The sequence below is a fragment of the Dreissena polymorpha genome, chromosome 15, assembly GCF_020536995.1.
Source record: "Dreissena polymorpha isolate Duluth1 chromosome 15, UMN_Dpol_1.0, whole genome shotgun sequence".
NCBI lineage: Eukaryota > Metazoa > Mollusca > Bivalvia > Myida > Dreissenidae > Dreissena > Dreissena polymorpha.
The window spans coordinates 51707347-51731267 of record NC_068369.1 but is presented as its reverse complement, the minus strand read 5'-3'; the positions used below and the strand labels follow the sequence as shown (position 1 = coordinate 51731267).

General features: G+C 34.6%; 1 protein-coding gene and 1 long non-coding RNA gene across 3 annotated transcripts in view; one reads left to right on the top strand and one right to left on the bottom strand.

The window, feature by feature from the left end:
- The window catches only part of LOC127859523 (uncharacterized), a 32302-nt gene extending 26362 nt beyond the window's left edge, over nucleotides 1–5940 (bottom strand). For both annotated transcript variants that reach the window (XM_052397026.1, XM_052397028.1), the window contains exons 1-4: nucleotides 5803–5940; nucleotides 3689–3810; nucleotides 706–784; nucleotides 155–278 (exon numbers count right to left, since the gene is read on the bottom strand). In XM_052397026.1, the coding sequence (XP_052252986.1) occupies nucleotides 155–278; nucleotides 706–784; nucleotides 3689–3810; nucleotides 5803–5805 (328 nt within the window). In that variant the 5' untranslated portion in view covers nucleotides 5806–5940. The remainder of the gene's footprint in view (nucleotides 1–154; nucleotides 279–705; nucleotides 785–3688; nucleotides 3811–5802) is intronic.
- A 4095-nt stretch (nucleotides 5941–10035) lies between these two features.
- LOC127859551 (uncharacterized) lies at nucleotides 10036–18963 on the top strand. The gene is made up of 7 exons (XR_008039443.1): nucleotides 10036–10955; nucleotides 12247–12341; nucleotides 13541–13689; nucleotides 14982–15086; nucleotides 16047–16098; nucleotides 16719–16825; nucleotides 18467–18963. It is a non-coding gene; the product is annotated as an uncharacterized LOC127859551 (long non-coding RNA).
- Nucleotides 18964–23921: the final 4958 nt, after the last annotated feature.

The window sequence follows — 23921 nt, the reverse complement described above, 5'->3', positions numbered from 1 at the left end:
TCTCTGATTCTCTGATGGCGCATGATCACATTTTATTTCAATAGTGGTTAGTAACTTACAGAAAATTTGTGTTAGAGTGACCTAGCCTACAGAGTGGATTGTGCTCTTCAATATGCGAACTTGGTGAAATCAGGGCTTCGAAGTAAAAACGAACCTTCTGGGTCAAGACTAAATTCATCGGGATCGAAGTCTGGAGTGTCAAGGACAGGACAGGATTGCTTCATTGAGTCATCACTCCCTTTGAGGGAGAGACTTTCTAGTTTTTGTAAGACATCTCCCTACAATTGGATAACACATGGCTCAAATCTTTTAGCTAAATTAACCTTCGATTCTATCCTTGTTTCAATTAAACATACTTAGAAGTTATCTTGCACTAATAAGAGGCATACATCAGTTGTTTTTTTGCCATTTTGGGAATAGGGCCGGGTCCCTTTGGATTGGGAAACTTCCCAGTGCTTTGACTAAAATTGGGAAATTAGTGTTGTTGCTGTTCTGCTTTTTAATAAAAATTTTCATTAGGTTGAACTGATATGGCTGAATGGGAGATGAACAAAAAGCTGAAATCTATTTTTGGCATTCTTCAATTGGGAATTTTAGGTCCCATTTCGGTAAAATATACCTTTTTAAATTTGGAAGGGGGCCGAAAACTGGACCCGATTTTTAACGAAAAAACAACATAGTCAATACAAAACGCGTTACACTGACCGGTCTCTGGGTATCTTCCATCACTGACCTGTCATGTTGGTACATGCAGTGGTTCCCGTATCTGCAACCCCTTGGTAACCTGTGCGGAGAAACTTTCAGTCAGTGTAGGTTACAGTTCCTTTAAATACGTATCTAAGTGGTAAAGGGATAAAGATGTGCATCTTCATAAGTCACAGTTGTTTTGCTCAAATTTACAGGAATTAAAGCTTCATCAGAAAATTTTGCATCAAAACAAAAAAATATGTATTTACTGACTATTACTAAAAATGCTTCGAGTAAGAACAATATTGCCTACTATTACTTAAATACTTCTAAAAACTATATACCAAGAAAATAAATGTGGTTGCATTTATTTAAACATTCATAAAATTCATGCTGTAGCTAATATAGGAACTCAAACCAAAATATATTATATTTTTCCTATTTTCGACTTAATATAGCTATTTTATAAGAACTTGTCATTCTAGAGATATAATTTGATCATACATGTATAATTCATGCATGATACAGCTATCTAATTGCTATAGTATTATAAAGTAATATATATCATATACTTTATTAACAAACTTAAATTCTTACTATGATTTATGCTTACCGTAATTACTCTTTAAGTTTTCTGACACATAAAAATAATCTTTTTTTGTGTCCCCAATTTTATTTATTTTTAAATACAAGTGTCCAAATATTTAGAGACAAAAGTTCAGGTGTTAAAAAATTTAGAGCCCTTTAAAAATATTTACAATAAGATACAGGTATACAATGTGGTAGCTTCAATTGTTTCAAGAATTAATAGCATTTGCTTATAAAATACCACGGCAATTAGTATAAAAACGTCTATATATATTACCCTTTAAGCTGTTAGGTGAAACCATTGTCTATTACCAGTATGCATAGTTATTTACCCAATAACAAAATGTAATGATCCCTGGCCAGGTTTTATTACCTTAATCCCATTGTTAATTTGCAACAAGAAAAGCCCAACAGGGCAGAATTCTTGTTAAAGAGAATTGTAAAATAAACTGTCAGAAAATTTATGGAGTAATTTATTGTTGACGAAAACCATTATGTCTGAAAATTTAGTCACAAAAAAATAATCATTGTGGCTAAAAACAAGGGTGACCAAATATTAAGAGTTTCCTAAAACTAACTACGAAGAGTAATTACTGTATGCGTCAAATACTCATGTAACAATGAGTGAAAATTGTCATGTGTCAATCATTTTTCACCCAAAATATTTACATCATAGATGATTTTTTAACAATCATACTTCACAACTTTTGTTTAAGTTTATGCCATCATCTCACAGACATGTGTTCAGCATTAAAGGCATTCAACTAAAAATGTTTGTGCTCCATATTTGAGCATTGATCTGGAGAAACATACTTAATGTATGTGTGTGAAGTGTCAACACTGATTAGCCAGTGCAGTCTGCACAGGCTAGTCAGGGACAGCACTTTCCACCTCAACTGGAATTTCGCTAAATAGCCAGACTTCCTTTAAACTAAAAATACCATTAAAGCAGAAAGTTTTCCCTGATAAGACAATGACAATCTTGAACACCACATGCATAATCAAATGCCCAGTTTTCCAAAACATGGCTTAACCGGCATGTATGCCTAGCGTCTAGAAAAAAGGCCTTGGCAAACAGCGTAGACACAGATGAGACGCTGCATGATGCGGCATCTCATCAGGGTCTGCGCTGTTTGCTTAAAGGAATTTCTGTAAGAAATATTCTTAAAATAAATAAATAAATATGCTAGACCTCCCTAATTTTGGAAATAAATTGATTCAATTTAGAAGAATGAGAGCGTTCAATAGGCAAAAATGGGTTAAATACTCACACAGAATGGTTAGCATCAAAGTCATGAAACCAAACATGTTTGTGTACAGTGATTTTTTGTCCCAATCGAGGAAAGTACCAGTACCAAAATAATTTGGAAAAATTAGCACGCAAAAAAAAAAATTGGGAAAATTCTCTTGAAAAAGTCTTTAGATTGGGAAATTGGTGTATTCCATTTGGTTGTTACAAATACTTAAAAATTTATCACTAAGTGTTTTCTAGTTGTCAAAATAATATAAACTTAGGTTCAAGCCATAGAGCTGCATAGGAAAACTAACTACATGTTAAATGAAATAAAAAAACAACATTTTTGGGGGGAAACCTTCAATTGGGATGTTTTTTAACAGCAATTGGGAAATTTTTAGTTTGTTCTCAATTGACAAAGTGCCGTTTTCCAGAAATTTGTACAGAATACACAATTTTATTTTATGCTTTCCGGTGGTTTATAGAGAAATATCAGTGAATTAAAACTGATAATTTCACCGTTTCAAACAGTGAAAATTAACAGTGAAAATTATCATTATAATTTTCACTGTTTACTGTGAAATGACGTCATTTTTTTGACGAAATGACATCATTATCCCAGCGAAATTCTTTAGTTAAACTCTATAATAATGTATATAAACTGTGATAAAAAAAAACATAAAAAAGACTATTGCCAAGCAATATATGTCCCCTACCTGCTCCACCATTGTCAGAAATATATATAATAAAAATTTGTTTGTTTGTTGCCATAGCAACCAGAATTTTTGACATAGGAACAAAATGAAATGACGTGCATAATGTCCTTATTGCCATCTATCCATGTTTTAAGTTTCATAAAAAAATATCAAGAACTTTTAAAGTTATCGCAGGATCCAGAAAAGTGTGACAGACTCACAGACTGACGGACTGACGCACACATAGAGCGCAAACCATAAGTCCCCTCCGGTGAAACCGGAAGGGGACAATAAAAAGAAAATTTGTTGGATTCAGTGGAATATTTTTAATTCACTCGTGATCATAGAAAATATATTTTATCACTCGTCACTGCGCCATTCGTGAAAATATTTTTTTCTATGATCACTCGTGAATTAAAATCGATAATCCACCGAATCCAACAAACATCCTCTATATATTTATCATTAGAAATATTTTCTTCACCCGTAAAATCTGCAGATAGGCACTACTGGAGGGGCATCGTTGTCATGGATAAATCTACAGCGGGCCCCATTGCGACATCCTTGTGGGGCATTGAAGAAACGACACAGAACTCCTCTAGAGGCCTGAAAGGATGCCCAATCAGACTTTGTGGAAGTGTGTGCAATAGAAAACTTTGAGAATCCTTTAATAGTCTGAGACATGATAAGATAAATCATCTCTTGGTAAAATACTTCTATAGTCCATATTTGCCCGTCCTTCGACATTACACTTACTTTCCCTATGGGCCTGCATTTACCAAAACATAATCAGAGTTGATGGTTAAACTGGTGTTTTGTATTTCCCAGTTGTTTTTTTAGCACAAAACAACCCTTTTGCCCGAATTTTAGTATCAGGGGCACTTAATTTTGCAAACATAATCTGTTTGTCTTAGCTGTAGCTCAAAAGTAAAGTAGAAATTATTATAGGGACACATACATCGAAAAAATAACCATCTGAAGGTCATTGTCCGATGGCTTAAGAAAGTCCTAAAGAAAGGCCTGCCAAAAAATATTTTAAGTGATAAGAAATTTTAAGCGGATGAAACAGTTGCACAAACAGTCCTAAATATTACAAGAAGCAAAAGTATTCAGTGTAAGGTCCTGGACTGGCTGTGCAATTAAATCAATCTTTAACATAACAATCCTGTTTCTTGCACCATTACACCTATAGGCCAATGGATATGCTCTTCTTTGAATTCTTCAACAAGTCAGGCACTCCTATGCATCTACATCACACTTCATGACACGGCTAAAGTTATAGTGACAAAAGAAACAAGATGGCCATGATTGCCTTTCAGCCTTAACCTCAGTTCAAGGACACCAATTGTTGAATACTTGACCTGGTGATCTAGTTTTTTACCAAACATGACCGGATTCAAACCTGGCTTTAATATTAGCCAGATAATCATTCTGACTGTATTTCATTAAGACTAGGTCATTAATGTGACATCTTGAGTGGTAATATATTTTTTTTAATTCAACCTGATGATCTAGTTTTTGGATGCGTCTGACAGAGATTCAAACTTCATCTAGAGAAACATTTTGACCAAGTTTCATCAAGATTGCCCCTAGAATGTTTTGTTTTAAATATTTGACCTGGTGACCTAGTTCTTTATGCATGTGGCCCATATTTGAACAAGGCATAGATATTGTCAAGATATACATTCTAAACACGTTCAATCAAGGTTGATTCATAAATGTGGCCTCTGGAGAGATAACTGGGTTTCTCTAAGATTGGACCTTGTGACCTAGTTTTAGAATACACATGACCTGAATTCGAATATCTATATGATATCAAGATAGCTTCATAAATATTCTGACAATGTTTCATCAATTTTTAGTCATAAATATGGCCTCAATAGTGGTACAATTTATTTCAGAGATATGACCTAGTGACCTAGTTTAAGACACCAGAGACCCAAATTTTAACTCAGTCAAGAAATATGAAGATAAACATTCTGAAAAAGTTTCACATAGATTGTGTGATATATGTTTCAAAAGTGGTAACCAAGTATTTTTTAAGATTTGACCTTGTGACCTGGTTGTAGACGCAGATTCATAGATCGCGGTGGTGTAGTAGACAAGGTATCTGCCTAGCGATCGGGAGTTCCTGGGTTCGTTCCCTACTCGGGAAGCGTTCTCATTATCTTCTCCATAGACACCAACTACTGGTTCTTCCCAGGTAACGGACTTGATAGTGCCCATCTGCCTATAATGCTCGAAGGGACTTGGCATTATACATAGATAGGTCTAGATCTATATCGCCCATATTAACATGCTGACATAGTGTCAGCAATATTTTATGAAAAATGTTGCTTCTAGAGTGAAAACGAGCCTCGTGATGACTACACAACACCGCACAACGCACGACGACGTACAAAGGGTCCTCAAAACACATCGTACACTCAGGTGAGCTGAAACGCTGTAAGACAAATTTGTGTTTTAGAAAAGGGACGCATTGTGTTTATTAGGTTGCCATGACGCTGCATATAAGAAAGATTAATAATCTTAACATCTTAACATGTATAGTATCTGTACTTCTGGACATTTATATAGCGTTTGAAGGCAAACACTTACCATGCGTATTTATTGAAACCGACCAACCGATTGACGTATGGCGGGAATCTGCACGCGCTGTGATTTGGAAAGATTCTGTAGTCATCGCAGCAAATCGGTCAATTTCTTTCATTGAAAAAAAAAGTTTTTCTTTTAATCAATAAATTTAAACATCAAAAGCGTATTAGACAATATCATTAAAAGAACAATCAATACTCAAATTAAAATTTAAAAATAGTGTTAATGGGTATTGAAACTTCTTTATGTGAGTTGTGCAATACATTTTCGCGAGTTATAGTAGGCTACACATTACTAAACATGTAAGTACAGTACGTTTTAACATTTGAAAACAATATTGCACAATTAATGAAGTATTTGTAGAATATTTAGTACTGAAACAATATGAACTATTAAAACAGATAACTGTTAAAATCACATTTTTGCCTGGACTATTGAATGTTATTTCACTTTTTTCATCAGGGACCTGTTTGTATAGGTTCTTGCAAAAATGTACAGTAGATTAATCAAAAGCGTATTTAAGATTGTCAAATTTCTGACTAGCGACTGAAATCCAGACAGTTTCCATCAAGATGGCATCAGAAGAGCTTGCTGTCAGCGTTGTGTTGCCCGCAAGCGGTACAGGGGACAGGTTTAGCTGTCAGACTCCAAAGCAGTTTGCTTTCCTGCTGGACAAACCCATATTTTTTCACACAGTGATGGCATTTTACAGGTAAAAAGCATTATTTAGGTGTTTTCATGGCTTACTCTCTGCCATTATAAAATCAGCCTATGGCGACAATTAAGAAAATTTGGCTAAAGATATTTCCAATCAGCTACAAGTTTTTCTTCATAATCACCCTTAAAATATAAACAAATAATATATTTTTTAAAAGATATACGGCATTGTTTATGGTTGGTGTTTGTGAAAAATAAAGAGTTGTATCAATGAGATCAAAGAGAGCTGTTGTCTTTCCGTGCGCAGTTCTAAGCTGCATCATTAAGGTTAACCATTATGACTCCCAAGTTGAAGTTCTTGACATATAAATGTTTCCTATGTTATGTAAATTTTGTAATTTGTTCTTTGTACAATTCCATGTATATATATATGCCAAAAGTTATGTATACATGTATATGATTGCTGAAATAGATGAAAATAAAAACATATGGAAATCGCTATACATATTAAAACAAAACTGAGTTTCAATCCTTTATTAGCTCCACTGGCCAAAGGCCAGCGGTGCTTATGTCATGGTCCTGTGTCCGTCGTGTGTGCGTCAGTGCGTGCGTGCGTGTGTGCGTGCGTGTGTGCGTTAACTTTTTCTTTAAACATCTTCTTCTCCTAAACTACTGGTCCAATTCTGATGAAATTTCTCAGGAATGTTCATGTGGTGAACCTCTTTCAAGTTTGTTCAAATTATGCTCCTGGGGTCAAATTTGACCCTGCCCCGGGGGGTCAAAAAATTGAAAATTTGCTTAAAGAAGGCCTATTTTGTGCAAACTTTATAAATCTTCTTGTCCATAACCATTGGGCCTAGGGCTACCAAATTTAGTATGTAGTGACATCTTATAGTCCTCTACCAAGTTTGTTCAAATTATGCCCCTGGGATCAAATTTGACCCTGCCCCAGGGGGTCAAAAAATTGAAAATTTGCTTATATATGGCCTATTTTGTGCAAACTTTAAAAATCTTCTAGTCCGTAACCATTGGGCCTAGGGCTACCAAATTTGCTATGTAGTGACATCTTATAGTCCTCTACCAAGTTTGTTCAAATTATGCCCCTGGGGTTTAATTTGACCCTGCTCCGGGGGGTCAAAAAATTGAAAATTTGCTTATATAAGCCCTATTTTGTGCAAACTTTAAAAATCTTCTTGTCCATAGCCATTGGGCGTAGGGCTACCAAATTTAGTATGAAGTGACATCTTATAGTCCTCTACCAAGTTTGTTCAAATTATGCCCCTGGGGTCAAATTTGACACTGCCCCGGGGGGTTAAAAAATTGAAAATTTGCTTATATAAGGCCTATTTTGTGCAAACTTGAAAAATCTTCTTGTCCATAACCATTAGGCGTAGGGCTACCAAATTTAGTATGTAGTGACATCTTATAGTCCTCTACCAAGTTTGTTCAAATTATGCCCCAGGGGTCAAATTTGACACTGCCCCGGGGGGTTAAAAAATTGAAAATTTGCTTATATAAGGCCTATTTTGTGCAAACTTGAAAAATCTACTTGTCCATATCCTTTGGGCCTAGGGCTACCGAATTTGCTATGTAGTGACATCTTATAGTCCTCTACCAAGTTTGTTCAAATTATGCCCCTCGGGTCAAATTTGACCCTGCCCCGGGGGGTTAAAAAATTGAAAATTTGCTTATATAAGGCCTATTTTGTGCAAACTTGAAAAATCTACTGGTCCATAACCATTGGGCCTAGGGCTACCAAATTTGCTATGTAATGACATCTTATAGTCCTCTACTAAGTTTGTTCAAATTATGCCACTGGGGTCAAATTTGACCCTGCCCCGGGGGTTAAAAAATTGAAAATTTGCTTATATAAGGCCTATTTTGTGCAATCTTGAAAAATCTACTTGTCCATAACCATTGGGCCTAGGGCTACCAAATTTGCTATGTAGTGACTTCTTATTGTCCTCTACCAAGTTTGTTCAAATTATGCCCCTGGGGTCAATTTGACCCTGCCCCGGGGGTCAAAAATTTGAACATTTGCTTATATAAGGCCTATTTTGTGAAAACTTTAAAAATCTAACTGTCCATAACCATTGGGCCAAGGACTACCAAATTTGGTATGTAGTGACATCTTATAGTCCTCTACCAAGTTTGTTCAAATTATGCCCCTGGGGTCAAATTTGACCCTGCCTCGGGGGGTCAAAAAATTGAAAATTTGCTTATATAAGGCCTATTTTGTGAAAACTTTAAAAATCTTTACGTCCATAACCATTGGGACTGAGGCTACCAAATTTGGTATGTAGTGACATCTAATAGTCCTCTACCAAGTTTGTTCAAATTATGCCCCTGGGGTCAAATTTGACTGCCCTGGGGGGTCAAAAAATCGAAAATTTGCTTATATAAGGCCTATTTTGTGCAAACTTTAAAATTCTTCTTGTCCATAACCGTATGGCATAGGGCTACCAAATTTGGTATGTAATGACATCTTATAGTCCTCTACCAAGTTTTTTCAAATTAAGCCCCTGGGATCAAATTTGACCGTTCCCCAGGGGTCACAAAATTGAACATATGCTTATATTGGGCCCATTTTGTGCAAACTATAAAAATCTTCTTGTCCATAACCATTGGGCCTATTTCAACCAAATTCGGTAGGTAGTGACATATAGTTCTCTACTTAGTTTGTTCAAATTAAGCCCCTGGGAACAAATTTGACCTTGCCCCAGGGGTCACAAAAATGAACATATGCTTAAATAAGGCCTATTGTGTGCAAACTTTAAAAATCTTCTTGTTCTTAATTATAGAGCCTAGGGCTAATAAATTTGGTATGTAGTGATATCTCTACCAAATTTGTTCAAATTATTCCCCTGGGCTCAAATTTGACCCGGCCCCGGGGGTCACAAAACTGAACATATGACGTTTACCAGTGGAGATTACTGCGGCCGTTTGGCTCTGACCAACAACAACATCAACATCTTGTAAACATGACATAAAACCCTGTCATTTAGTGCCATTTAGGTCAGATTGTGACTGCTTACAAAGGTATTGGAGTAAGAACATGTGTTCTGAATGTTTTTCTTACAAACTGAAAAAAGTCGGGTTTTATTTAAATATGTCGAAATTGACCATATATCCGGATGAAAATATTTTGGATGACATGTTAATTTCATGTCTTTTTTGTAGTGTTTAAACCAGTTTAATAATATATTATTGATTTCAAAAACACAACTTCCATGAACATAATTATTTCAAGAAAAGTCAATATATGATACTGCACGGTAAACTCAAACTTTGTATCCAAGAGAAGGTGTTGAAATTAGTGAAGTGCAAAGTTCTTAACTATCGTATATGCTGCTTTTTAATAACTAATGATTCATTGTTCCATTTGTTAATGGTGACTCATGAATTGTGGATCTGGTTGTCAATTGCTCAACAATCCATATATATTTCTGACCATTTTATAATTTTCTAAATATAAGTTACGAATTGATCTTAGAAGTCAAATGTATTACTTAATTAAATACATTTATAAATATAAAGAAATAGTCTTTAGATAATCATAATATTCGCAGGCCTGTTGGTCTTAGGGATGTGTGGGTTGATGAGCAATTTCTCCTTTTATCACAATTATTTCTACCCTACCTGATCATTTCCTTCATATTCCATTTTAATTTAATTGACGTCTGCAACCTCTTTCAAATTGGGAAAGTCCAAAATGTGTCGTTTTGTAAAGGGTTAAGGCATTTTGATTCCTATGGGTCTTGTGAATCTGTTTCAAATCAAATGCGTAGATTAGATCTTCAGCATCTAAAAATATGTGAAATAGAAAGAACGACAATATCTTTTGGAGAGATAAATGTACCTACGTTATAAGCAAAGAACCTGTGCAACAATTCCTGGGCTTTTAAGTCTGTTTAGTTAACACGGTAGTAATTTTTTCCATATATAAACATGCTCACCCTTCCAACTTTAAACCCACAGTGGGACGAGGGATAGAAAGAGAAAGTCACATGCTTGAGTACATTTCAACCCATGCGCATTGCACGTTTTTTTTCGCATAGAAAAAACAGTGGAGCGATACAGGGCCATCATGGCCCTCTTGTTACATTTTACATGCATTGAGTATTCAAACATTTACACAATATAGCACATTACTAGATAAGATACCCGTTAAAAGACTACTAGCATATTTTGCAAAGTTTCAATCGATCCTGCAAATATCGACCACCTGTGAACAAAGACCACAACAACCACATCCCTTGAGTGTTTTTTATTGGCAGGTAAGACTTTATATTTAAATTATGTATTATAGATTAAACTATTAAATTTTAAACTATTTTCCAGGTTTAACTGGGTACAAAACATTGTCATAATAGTGAGTGCAGAGTACATTGACAGAGTTACAGCCATGGTATACTGTTGCAAAGACAAGGTGAATGTTGTGCTCGGTAGCAACACCCGACATAGATCTATCCGGGAGGGTGCCCAAGCATTATTGCATGGTAAATAAATTAGGGATGGAAAGGAATACTTAAATGATATTTTATTATTTGTTTTTTGTTTTTCAATTATATTCAAACATTAGATTTTTAAACATTAAATTCTAATGTCGAAAGAAAGGTCTGGCAAGTCTCAAGGTATTGTTCCGGATTACCATAAATATCACCTTGTTACATGAATCTTTGAAAAAGGATTTAGAGTTGTCATTTATATTGTATGTGTAGTGCACATGCGTATTGGAGGTGACAATTTGAGCATATCTATTAAACAAAGTTTTAACAGAACGAGGTTCATGTACACTAGGAGACTTCTAACGCAACACTTTTCAAACTTGAATATCTCAGTAATGAGTTAACTGCACATGTGATCATTTGACTATATTCTGTGCAAGATATAACGATAAAATCATTCATCCTTGATAATTGGGAGCTTTTGCACGTGGGGGTAGGTGTGGTTTCATCTTTTTGCACGTGAAAATTGTGAAACGCGATATGATTTTATTTCAATTTCTTCATTTTAGGTGGTTGATACACCAGAAAAACATATAATAATTTAAAAATCAATATGTCACGAATAAAATTTCTGGAGCGCAACAGTGCAATCGGCATGTTTCAGGTTACCTTCCCCACTTGCTGAAGCATCCGATCGTCACGGATGTATGATTTTATCGTTTACACATGCTGTAGTCAATTGATCACATGTACAATTTTAAATCAAAATATTTGCTCATAACGGAGATATTTAAGTTTGAAAAATGCTGCGTTCGCAAAAGAAAAGTCAACAAGTTTAGTACAACACTATATAATTCCCATTGCATTTCATTTTCATCATTCTTGGTGGGTTTTTACACCAGGAAAACATAAATTAATTAGAAAAACGATATGACTCGTATGAATATTCATGAGCGCAATTTTGCAAGCCGGTCGGTCATTAAGACGTGTAAGTTAATGCATTTTAGTTTTCCCATTATCATTTTGAGATGTACGATTTTGAGAATTTTACTTTTTTTTCAGTGATTTTTTTAATGTGTTATGTTTGATATTTTAATGCTGAATAATTTCCATTAAATTTACATGAAGTATTAGATATGTGTTGAATGAAACAGAGTCCAAATTTCAACAAAATCCCTTCTAAAATAATGGAGCTTTATTGATTTGAATACGTGTTGCATTAGAAAAGTCTCCAAGTATATAACACTTTATGTTCAATTTTCAAAATGGTAGCTCTGAGTTCTATATTTTATTCCATGGTCTGCCTTGCGCAGCAACACGATGATTTGTATATTTACTTCAGTCCGGCCAGATGTCGTGGTCATTCACGATGTAGTGAGACCATTTGTTGATGAAGAAGTTGTCAAGACTATTGTTAAAAATGCATTTGTTCATGGGGTAAGTCCATTTGTTCATGTTGTAAGTCCCTGGAGTAAGTCCATTTGTTCATGGGGTTAGTCCATTTGTTCATGTTGTAAGTCCCTGGAGTAAGTCGATTTGTTCATGGGGTTAGTCCATTTGTTTACGGTACAAGCCCATTTGTTCATGGGTCAAGTCCATTTGATCATGGTATAAGTCCATTTGTTTATGGGTTAAGTCCATTTGTACATGGTACAAGCTCATTTGTTCATGGGTCAAGTCCATTTGATCATGGTATAAGTCCATTTGTTTCTGGGTTAAGTCCATTTGTACATGGTACAAGTCCATTTGTTCATGGGATAACCCTTTACCACTTAGAAACGTATTTTAAAGCATTTGTAGTCCCTTAGAAAGTTAAATTTAATTAAAAACCTTTCTTACTAGATTTAAGTTTTAGGCCTCATTTCCAACCCTTAGATACTGATAAGCAGCAAACAAAATACAACCTCAACAGACTGCGAGTTACACGCAGGCTGTTCTGGTTTTATGCTGTTTGCACATAGCCATTTTCACGTTGCTTCTGATGGGGAAAGGGTTAAGTCCATTTGAGCATGGTATATGTCCATTTGTTCATGGGTTAAGTCCATTTGATCATGGGGTACATCTATTTTTTTCATGGGATAGATCCATTTGTTCAGAAATACAACAGTGAAGGAAAATCCTACATCTACATGTAGGATTCTAAAAAATGACAGCCGTATTTGTTTACAAGCTTTGATATTTTACATCTTTTAAATATGTATGTATTCCATATTTTTGATTATAAGTTTTAACTGCTTTGGGCAGAAAAAACTGATGCCAGTTCATTCCGATGCAGTTTGTAAAAACATGCAACTTTAAATGCTTTTTATGTAGTTTGTTTTCTAAGCAGACTGCACAGGCTAATCTGGGATGACACTTTAACCCTTTGCATGCTGGGAAATTTGTCGTCTGCTAAAATGTCGTCTGCTGAATTTCTAAAATTAGCATTTTCTTCGATTTTTTTCAAAGAATACTATCAGAATAGCAAACAGTTTGGATCCTGATGAGACGCCACATTTTGTGGCGTCTCATCTGGATCCAAACTGTTTTAAAAGGCTTTCAAAATTCGGTTCCAGCACTGAAAGAGTTAAGCACATACATTAAACCCCGTTTCTCAGAGTGATGTTCATATCTAAATAAGCTTCTCTGGTTGCTAGGCAGCAGGTGTGACACGCCCTCTGGTTTCCACAGTAATCCAAGGTGACGAGAACGACATGTTGACAGCGTCCCTCGACAGGAACCTGTAATGTGCCAGTGAAATGCACAGGCTTTCAAGTATGGCTTTATCAAGAAGGCCTATGAAAAGGTCAGTTTTATACGAATTTCAGTTTAGTTTAATATAGTTTAAACCTATTTATTTACGCTTGATTGCATTGAAAGCCTCAGGCTTATTGAAACGCTCTGGAGTCTGTTTCCTGGGCCTAGCACCAGTCTTTGGGGGAGATCTAAAGAACGCTCCCACAGTGGGGATCAAACCTGTGACCTCCTGGTGGACACCATATCCATGACACCACGGCAACCACTCTACATTTTTAAGGGCTTAGTAGCATTGTCAATTTTTTTATCTCAACTCCGATGATGAGATTTGAGTTTCCACACAGCTATTGAGTATTGAGAATGTCAGTCTGCATGCAAACAAATCTCAGCTATCATGATATCCCCATAGTCCTCGTCTATCTGAGGATTGAGTCAGAAGCAAAAATACAACTTCTGTGAACACCAAATTTAGTACGATGAACAAACTCATTAAAAAAAAACTGAGAAAAAAAATCAAAGTTAAGTCAGAATATTGACTTAAGGATGTTAGTGATACTAGGCCCTGGATGTATACTCAATTTATTGAAAAACAGAATGTCGCCAAGGCGTTGTGGATATGGTGTCCTTCTAGCGTCTGGGAGGTCATGCGTTCGATCCCGACTGTGGGAGCCTTCTTTTGATCTCTACCAAGTACTGGTTCTAGTCCCAGGAAACAGACTCGAGAGTGTTTAAAATAAACCTTAGGCTTTCGATGCAATCAAGCTAAAATTAATAGGTTTAAACTAAATTGTTGCCTTGGTTTTCAAATTGATGTGTATGAATGTCGAACATATGCCTTCCCAGATATATGCTACCCAGTCAAATTGTTTATTTAGGTGGGCATTATATAAATATCATAGGCAGTTTAGGGGTATATTTAAAATTGCACCCGGAGGAGTGTGTTTCCAACCGTAGCCGAGGGTGGAGGTGGTCATTACTCTTCAAGGAGCAATATTAACAATAGCGAGAAACATGTCTATGATATTAATTTTATTATACAGAGGGCCAGTGGGAGGTGTTTGTCTTCGTGGTCATACGTGTGGCAGATTTTGGACGGTATTTGTCTTGGGTGGGATTTTTGTTCACAAGGCTATTTGTAACGGTTGGAATGTATGAAATGTTTTCACTTTTTTTTGTTACATGTATTTATTTTTTTATGATAATTAACTTTATTTATCAAAAATACTTGAATAACTTAAGCTGTCTTTTAAAAAAACTTTCAATAACTTTACATTTGTAAATGAGCAAACCATATACAATGTGTAAATCTATCTGTCAGTTCTCATTTGGCCTTATCCCCAGGCTGATGAGAATGACCTCGACTTTGGCACAGAGTGTCTATTCCTGGCCCTCAAACACTGCCAAACCCCGGCAAAATTGATTCCTGGACCGGACAGTCTATGGAAGGTATGATCGTTGGTTGCTATGGTGATAATATCCAATCTGATGAAAATCATCACTGGTACGACACTTTTCTCAGAATGGGGCTCATTTTTACTTAAACATTTTCATTTGAATACAATTACTTTTATTTTCTCATTTTCACACAAATACTATTTCTTTTAATTTTCTCATGTTCACATAAATACAATTTCTTGTCATTGTATCTTTACAAATAGTCTGCATAATGGATGGATGATAATGCTTGTCCATAAGTTTCAAGTCAGATTATCTTTTACATCTTCAATCTCCTGTGCCACTGTATTCAATTGTTTATATTGATTTGAAATAAATGAATGAGTGTACATGTATTTAAAGGAACCTTTTCACTCTTTGGTAAATTGACAAACTTTGAAAATATTTTTTTCCGATTTGCAAATTTTCATTGTAGTTATGATATTTGCAAGGAAACAATAATACTGAGCATTAACCATGCTCTTAAATAGCCATTATATGCATCTTTTGATGATGTAAATTTTTTATAAAGGTTAACAAACGGGAAGCGATTGAATAATTTGGAAATTTCTGTTTTTATCGTTATATTTTGTTACAATATGAGGATTGCTTGCCTTGTGTAAAGTATAAAAAACATCTCTCTTTGTATTAACACAGCTGACCGAGTGGTTAAAGTGCTCGACTTTTACTCCAAGGGTCAGTGGCTTGAGCCCAGTTGAGGATAACTTTTTTCTTTAACATTTTTCAATTTAAAACATTTAATGACACACTTCAATACATGCAAAAGTCTGTGGATAGGTCCCTTTAAAAAAATGAATGAGTGTCCATGTCTTTAATATTTCAAGGAGACTTACTGTTAAAATGTGCAGAACCCATTATTCCTGTTGTCAAAAATTTAAAATCAGAAAAATATTGGCAATATGTTGAAATCATTTTTCAAAGTTTTAAATAAAGAAATTCTGTATGTTGCAGATAACATACAATGTACAAAAAGATCTCTACGCAGCTGAAGGCATTATGAAAGGTAAATTAAAGAATATATATGACTTGTGCTATGTGAAAAAGGGGTTTAATGCATGTGCGTTAAGTGTCGTCCCAGATTAGCCTGTGCAGTCCGCACAGGCTTATCAGGGACAACACTTTCAGCTTTAATGATATTTTCGGTTTTAAAAAAGTCTCTTCTTAGCAAAAATAAAGTTTTGCGGAAAGTGTCATTCCTGCACAGCACACAAGCTAATCTGGGACGACACTTTACGCAAATGCATTAAACCCCCTTTTCACAGAGCACTGCTGATATTATATTTATGAGGCTAAATTCCCGTCTGTCTGTTTAGGATTTTATATAATCATAATTTATATTTTATAATTCATTTTTAAAAGTATTGAAATTGTCAGTCTCCATGTTTATTTAACGTTCTCAAAGAGATAAAAAGAGATTTATATCATAAATTTGTAATGATCTTAACCATGTTTTTGTTTGTGTCTTTCTCATAGTTCTCGCTTTCAATACTACCAGATTAAAAGGACAAACCAATTGTTGATTAAAATATATTTTTATGTTTTTTATTATCAGAGGAATAGTTATAAAAAATCATTAATTTTTCATAGAAAGCTCTCCTCTATTATGTTTTTTTTTCTATTCAGAGACGGGTATTTGCGTGTGCGTTCAGTCAGTAACAAGCAATGCCAGTTATACTGTCCTGCAGTGTTTGGAATATCATATCTCAGAAAAAGGCCTCTCCTGCAAACGGGTATGCAATAACCACATTTAAGTGTCTGATATGAAAGAAACCAAAACTACCATAAACCAAAGGCCATAACTCATCAAATCTTCCCACTGCCTAAAACCAAAGGCCTTACTCGTTAAATCTATCCACTGTCATAAACCAATAGCCATAAGTCGTGAAATCTATCCACTACTATAAACCAAGGTACATAAGTCGTGAAATCTATCCACTACTATAAACCAAGGGACATAAGTCGTGAATTCTATCCACTACTATAAATCAAGGGCCATAAGTCATGAAATCTATCCACTACCATACACCAAGGGCCATAAGTCATGAAATCTATCCACTACCAAAAACGTAGGGCAATTATTCGTGAAATCTACTAACTGCCATAAACCAAGGGCCATAAGTCGTGAAATCTATCAACTGCCATAAACCAAAGGCCACAAGTCGTGAAATCTATCCACTACTATAAACCAAGGGACATTAGTCGTGAAATCTATCCACTACTATAAACCAAGGGACATACGTCATGAAATCTATCCACTATCATAAACCAAGGGCCATAAGTCATGAAAGCTATCCACTACTATAAACCAACGGCCAAAAGTTTTGACATCTATCCACTGCCATAAACCAAGGGCCAAAAGTCATACAATGTATCAACTGTCATAAACCAAAGGCTTTAAGTCATAAAAGTCATAAAATATATCCACTACTATAAACCAAGGGACATACGGTAAGTCAATGAAGTATATTCATTTCCATAAACCAAGGGCCATAAGTCGTGAAATCTATCCACTACTGTAAATCAAGGGCCATAAGTCGTGAAGTATATCCACTACCATAAACCAAGGGCAATAACAGGTGAACTTGTCAGGGTAATTAGTGTGATCACCTTACTTTACAAAAAGTTAGAAAATCTGCCATTTCCATCAATTTTATGTAGATGATGACATGTATTCTAGTTTATTTTAATACTTAGTATTTTTTGTAGTTAGTTTTTGATACTTGTACAACATGTAAGTGTGAATGTAGAGGAAGCAAACATTCTACAATTGGAGACACTAAATGTTTTGTTGTATCATGTTTAACAAAATATCACATCTGCCAGAAATAACGGAAGGAACGAACGATATATACTTTAACCAATCCTATCCGTCTGATGAAGGTTATAAAGGTTTATGATCTGACAGTCAGTCGTTGTGGTTAGACCATCTTCATTTTTGCTTGCCAGGTCAAACAGTTTTAAACCAATTTTCACCAAATTAATGATAATGGCTGAGTTTTAAATGACGTTGCTATGATAGATGATAAAAAAATGTGCTATAGGACTTGCAGAGTTCGGGCTCTTTATTTTTCCAAAAATACTTATGTAGCCGAGTTGTCTCTTGATGATTAACAATTGGTCATATGACGTTGCAACAACTCCATATCATTGTTTACTAAACAGGTATTCAACGGAAACTTATCACATTAGTTTGTAATCTTTGTTCATGATCGTTGATCAAGGCTCATAACTCTCCTGCATCATAAAATCTTTACTAAAACGATACAAACCTAGAAAGTCCACTGTTTTTTAAACAAATAGCCTAAATTTGTCGCCAGTTTTATTCTTTAACCCTAAATTATTAGTTTATCAACTGTTGTTATTTTCTACAGGTCAGTGAGGTGTCATCGCATTTTAACACCTACGTGTTTGTGCACACAGAACACTCGGACATTACGAAAATGCTTGAAATCATGTCACAAGAGGTCTGCGACTGCCACAGAAGAAACAAATATGAAATAGTCAAACCATGTGTGATACACGTGCATGCTGGAAATCTTTTGGATTCTGAAACGGACAGAGATTGTCGTGAAACCATTGCAAAATTGTCTAAAGACCAGTGTAGCGTGCTTTGGTATGGAGTCGTTTGCCAGGTACACTAAAATGTGTGTTGTTAGTTCTGTTTACTTGTATACGTTTGTATTTCCCCATAAAGTTTAACCCTTTACAACTAAGATACATATTTTCTTGCATTTGAAGTCCATTAGAACGTTACGTTTAATTTAAGACCTATTTTTACTAGATTCAAGTTTTTAAGGCTTCATCTCCAAACCTTAGATACTGATGAGCAGCAAACAGCTCAACAGACTTTGCTTCTAAATGGGAAAGGGTTAAAGGGGTAAATAGTAGTGGGCTTTTCAGTTTGCTGTTCTGCTGGTTTCATTGTTTTGACATGTAAACTTAAGAATTTCTTGACATATTTCTAATATATTAATTTTTGGTACACGTTTTTGATCCTTCAAGACATACATTTTGGTTACAAAATGCTAAATGTTGAAGTTCCAATGGAAAACTGGACTTTCAAGAATATGAAATATGGTGTCTTTGGTCGACCACTGTCTAGACCAATGAAATCATGTTTATTTATAGATCATATTATAAAGAAGGAAGAGAGGAAATTGATATTTCATTAAAATTTAGTGCAATATCAATTTCATATTTTCCTTCTTTATATAAAATATGAATTTATAATTCAACAAATGAAAAACCTTTAGATTCTTACATTTTGATCTTTTCACTTTTCAATATTTTACCCGATTTCTTTTTAGTTTTATATTTCAAAACATTTGGAAATATACTGATTTTACAGAGCACCAATGGCAGGCTTGGCAAAATGGTGGCCAGCCTCTGTTGGACAAGAGAAGACAGTTTTTCAGGACAGACATTTGTGGTTCATTCATGACGTCTACTCAAACAGTTGAACAATGCCTCTTGGACCATAGAAGAAAAACTATTTCATTGGTACATGACTTGCTTTTGAAGATCACGTGGGATTTCAATCTAGTCTTTTTTTGGATCTTACAACATTCTAGTATTATTATTATTACACCATTTAAATGATGTATTAATTCATACATTAATACTTCTTTCTTTATATTTCCTATCAAATACCTTACAATAATGCCATGCGTGTTGTACATTGACAGTTTGAAGCAGATGACTGCATAAAATGTATGACAAATCGCAATTATTTCATAGGTTTAATTAACTTGTGACATATATAGTTGGGCAATTTTTTCACATTCTTGGATCTGAGGGGAGTAATTTGTCTGAAAAGGCATGTATTAGTTTATGTATTACTTCTGTTATATGGAGAAATGGTTGATTTTCCATTAAGATTAAAATCCCTATCAATTTCGTTATTTTGTAAACACTTTTATACTTACAAGGTTGTCCAATTTGAAATTATATTAAGCCAATATAATTTAGCATTTTATACATTGTGCATTATATACATTTTTATACAGCATACCTGCAATAATACATATGTGCCGTGCTCTGTGCAAATGGGGTTTAATGCATGTGCACATAAAGTGTTATCCCAGATTTGACTGTGCAGTCCGCACAGGGACGACACTTGTCGCCTAAACTGGATTTCTGCAAAGAAGAGACATCCTTTAAACGGAAATTATCATAAAAGAGGAAAGTGTCCACACTGATTAGCCTGTGCTGACTGCACATGCATTCAACCCTCTTATCAAAGAGCACGACACAAATATATCATTTACCATACCTGCAATAATACAAAATTATATTATACGTATTTTCCAAAATTTTAGTTTGTGTTTTATATCTATTGTTCCCATACTGGGTTGAACAACATGGCCCATGTCTTTGCAAAAGAAATAACAAATTTAAGTTATATAACTGACATTTTAGCTCACAACATTCAGAGATTAGGGAGTAATATATTCCAAAAATAAGGGACATATGAATGATGGAAAGAGAAAACAAAACAGAGAATTCCTGATTTCAATCAGAGAGGTTGTGACTAGCATGTAAAAATAAATGTATTACCACTTATTTTATTTAACAGCTCCATATTTTTTTCTAGATTTCATTAACAACTTAAAACAGTCCTTTTGGAAAAAGCATATTCATAATTTTCTTTCATTTGAAATCACGCTCTGCAAATAGAAGTTTTTTGTTTGTTTTTTATAAGTTTTTCCCCCTTTTAAAATAGTTTTTAAGTGCAAATCACGGCAGCAAGTTTACCAACTCACTTTTCCGGGGTTAACTCATATACCAGTATGAAGTGCACATCCTCATGTAAATTACAAATGCCACACTTGAGCCAGAGGTAGGAGGAGAACATTCTATACATAGATGGCTACGTTATTGTCACCTCTATACTAAGACGCATCACGTTCTCCTTGTTTGGGAATTTATGCTTACGCCAAAGTAGTTCTGGGTAGGAATGAAAATGTTAATGATGAAAGAAAATCGTTTTTTTTATCATAAGTTTAAAATGGAATGTTGTTTAAAGAAATGTAATTGTATTATGTTTAAATGTGATTTTGAATCCTTATTAAGACGGATAGCAATTATCAGTAGCATGATTTATCTGACTTACTTTTGCTTCACTCGTAAAAGAAGTGCTACCCACAATTCCTTTTGTGTTAGTACACAGGTCAGTAAGACCGGTGTGTACACAATGGGAGGAGAATCGTCTAAGAAAGTATTGCATGACCAGTCCTCTGACAAGTTACGTAGCCAGGTTAGGGATCGAGCCCTGTCTCTCGGATTAGCCATCCACTGCTGTACCAACTGAGCTAGGTGGCCAAATATGATCAGAAAAAGTGTTTGTTATGCTGAATGGTCAACTCAAAAGCTTTTTGGTGGATGGGGGCATAATTTAACATGGCCAATTGATGTAAATAAATTCAAAATTTGTTCAAACATTTTGAGTCAGAAAGATTACTAGTAAGTTTTGGGTTGTCACAAAACATGCAGATAATTCTTTCATATTAAGTATGCAATTTAACTTAAAAGTTGTTTTTGGTGGGCCTCTATGGGCCTTTTCTTACATAGCCACTATTGAAAACCTAATAAAATTTCATATAGAATATGTGGAAATGTCTTTATTATAATTAATAACGACAAATAGCAACTCTTGACAATTTGCAATTGATGCATCAAGTTATTGAACAGAAAAGAACTTATAGTTGCAAACAAAAAAACAAAAGGAAAGCTTGAATACGGAAATACAAAAATGTACAGTTTCTGTTTATTTATATACTCGTCCACACAAAAAACACAACACGTTCAGACAATATGATTTATGTATACAAACAATTTCTCAAATCAATTATTTTTCAGATATTTTTTGCATATTGAAAGGTTCAAATAAATCTTGAATGATTCTTTTTATTTTCCAAAGTTTGAACGTTTTTTTGCAATTGAAAAATGTATATCTAAGATCGAAAAAGAATAACTTTATTACCACCAAACTAATTGTTAAAGACTTACTTTATACCTTGTAAACTTTACAGCTAACACTTTGGATGCAGAGATATAACAAAGGTGATAGCAACCCTAATTTTGGGCTTTCAGGTTTTGCACACAAAACAAACACGACTGCAGGCATATTCCAATGATATGGTGTATCTATAATCATGATTATTTATTATGGAAATTGTTTTTAAAGCTGCCAAAAAACAAACATACTAGCATGATTCACAATGCATTATTATATTGATCAATTGAAAATAATAAAGCATACATGCAACAACATAATATTAAAGTTTTGAACAAATGATGTATGAAGGGACTTGTTCTAAGATTTTCGTATCTTCTTTTTATTTCATTTAATTAATTTGCTAACAAAACTGTAACATTTTGGAATAGTTTTAAATAAATACAATAACAAGGGAAAACAATATATAACAAGGCTATTGTCAAGCAATATGGTCCCCTACCGGCTCCACCATTGTCAGAAATTCCACCATTTTCATTTTTCATTTTTTTTGCCATAGCAACCACAATTTTTGATGTAGGAACAAAATGAAATGATGTGCATAATGTCAATTTTGCCATCTATCCATGTTGCAAGTTTCATGAATAATATTAATATCTTTTAAAGTTATCGCAGGATCCAGAAAAGTGTGACAGACAGACGCACAGAGCGCAAACCATAAGTCCCCTCCGTTAAAACCGGTAGGGGACAATAAAGAAAAGTCAGTCCTGTGGAACTGGGGGACCTCTAGAATATAAATTTAGACCATACAGAAACATGTTGTTTTTTTGGTCAGTCATATTTTTATATTTGTTGTATTAAGTTATCAATATCTGATTGAGTAACATTGTTTTTAGTGGATCCATACAATTTTACATAAAATACTTACAACAAATCTTAAATTATGTTTATGACTTAAACAATGGATATCTTGAATATGATGTAAACACAATTGCATGTTTACTTTCTTTACATATAACTTTTAAATACCAAACATAATACCGTAACCAATAATTTATTATATTATGTCAAAAGAATCTACACAAACAAATAATGTGACCACTAGATCAACTGCGTTTCTTTTTTTAAATCCACTCTAATTATTACGAAAAAATAGGGAAAAATCAAGCTCATTTACATTTAATTGTCAAGTCACGAACAAATTTAGATTGAAATGGTTATTTTGCTATCAATGAAACTAATGATTTATTTTCATATAAACAAACTTGAATATTCAAATTTCATGACTACATGTACAATAACTACATTCGTAAGATATAAAGCTGCCTATAGAAAATGTTTCATTTCAAGTTTTTCGCGGTTTCGATTTTTCTCCGGACCATCGGCGAATCATCAAGATCATGTAAAAGTGAGAATTGCTGCTGTTGCTGCTCATGTTGCTGAGCCTGCTGCTGATAGAGTGCTGCATTCTGTCGGTTCTGAACTGCAATCTGCACCTGACTGTAAAGCTGCTTACCCAGGGGAAGTAACTGCGGAAGGAACAAAGGGAATTAACTGCATGTCCAAAGGGACCTTACTCAACAAAATCAGTAATCTAAATGACAGGCCCTTTTATGCTTAGCCATTTCCTATGGTAACGTAAAACTCTTATCTTTTTATGTGTAAAGTTCATCATTTTATATTTTAAAAATCTGCGAAGTGCATTTAAACATCAACAACAAACCAATACTATATCGCTCAAACTGTTGTCACTTTATTTCTACAAAGAAACAAGAAATGCGTCACAGACGCTAATGCACCCATAACCCATGTTTGGATACAGAAAATCCACTTAATATTCTATGACGGACAAAGACAAACTGCACGAAACT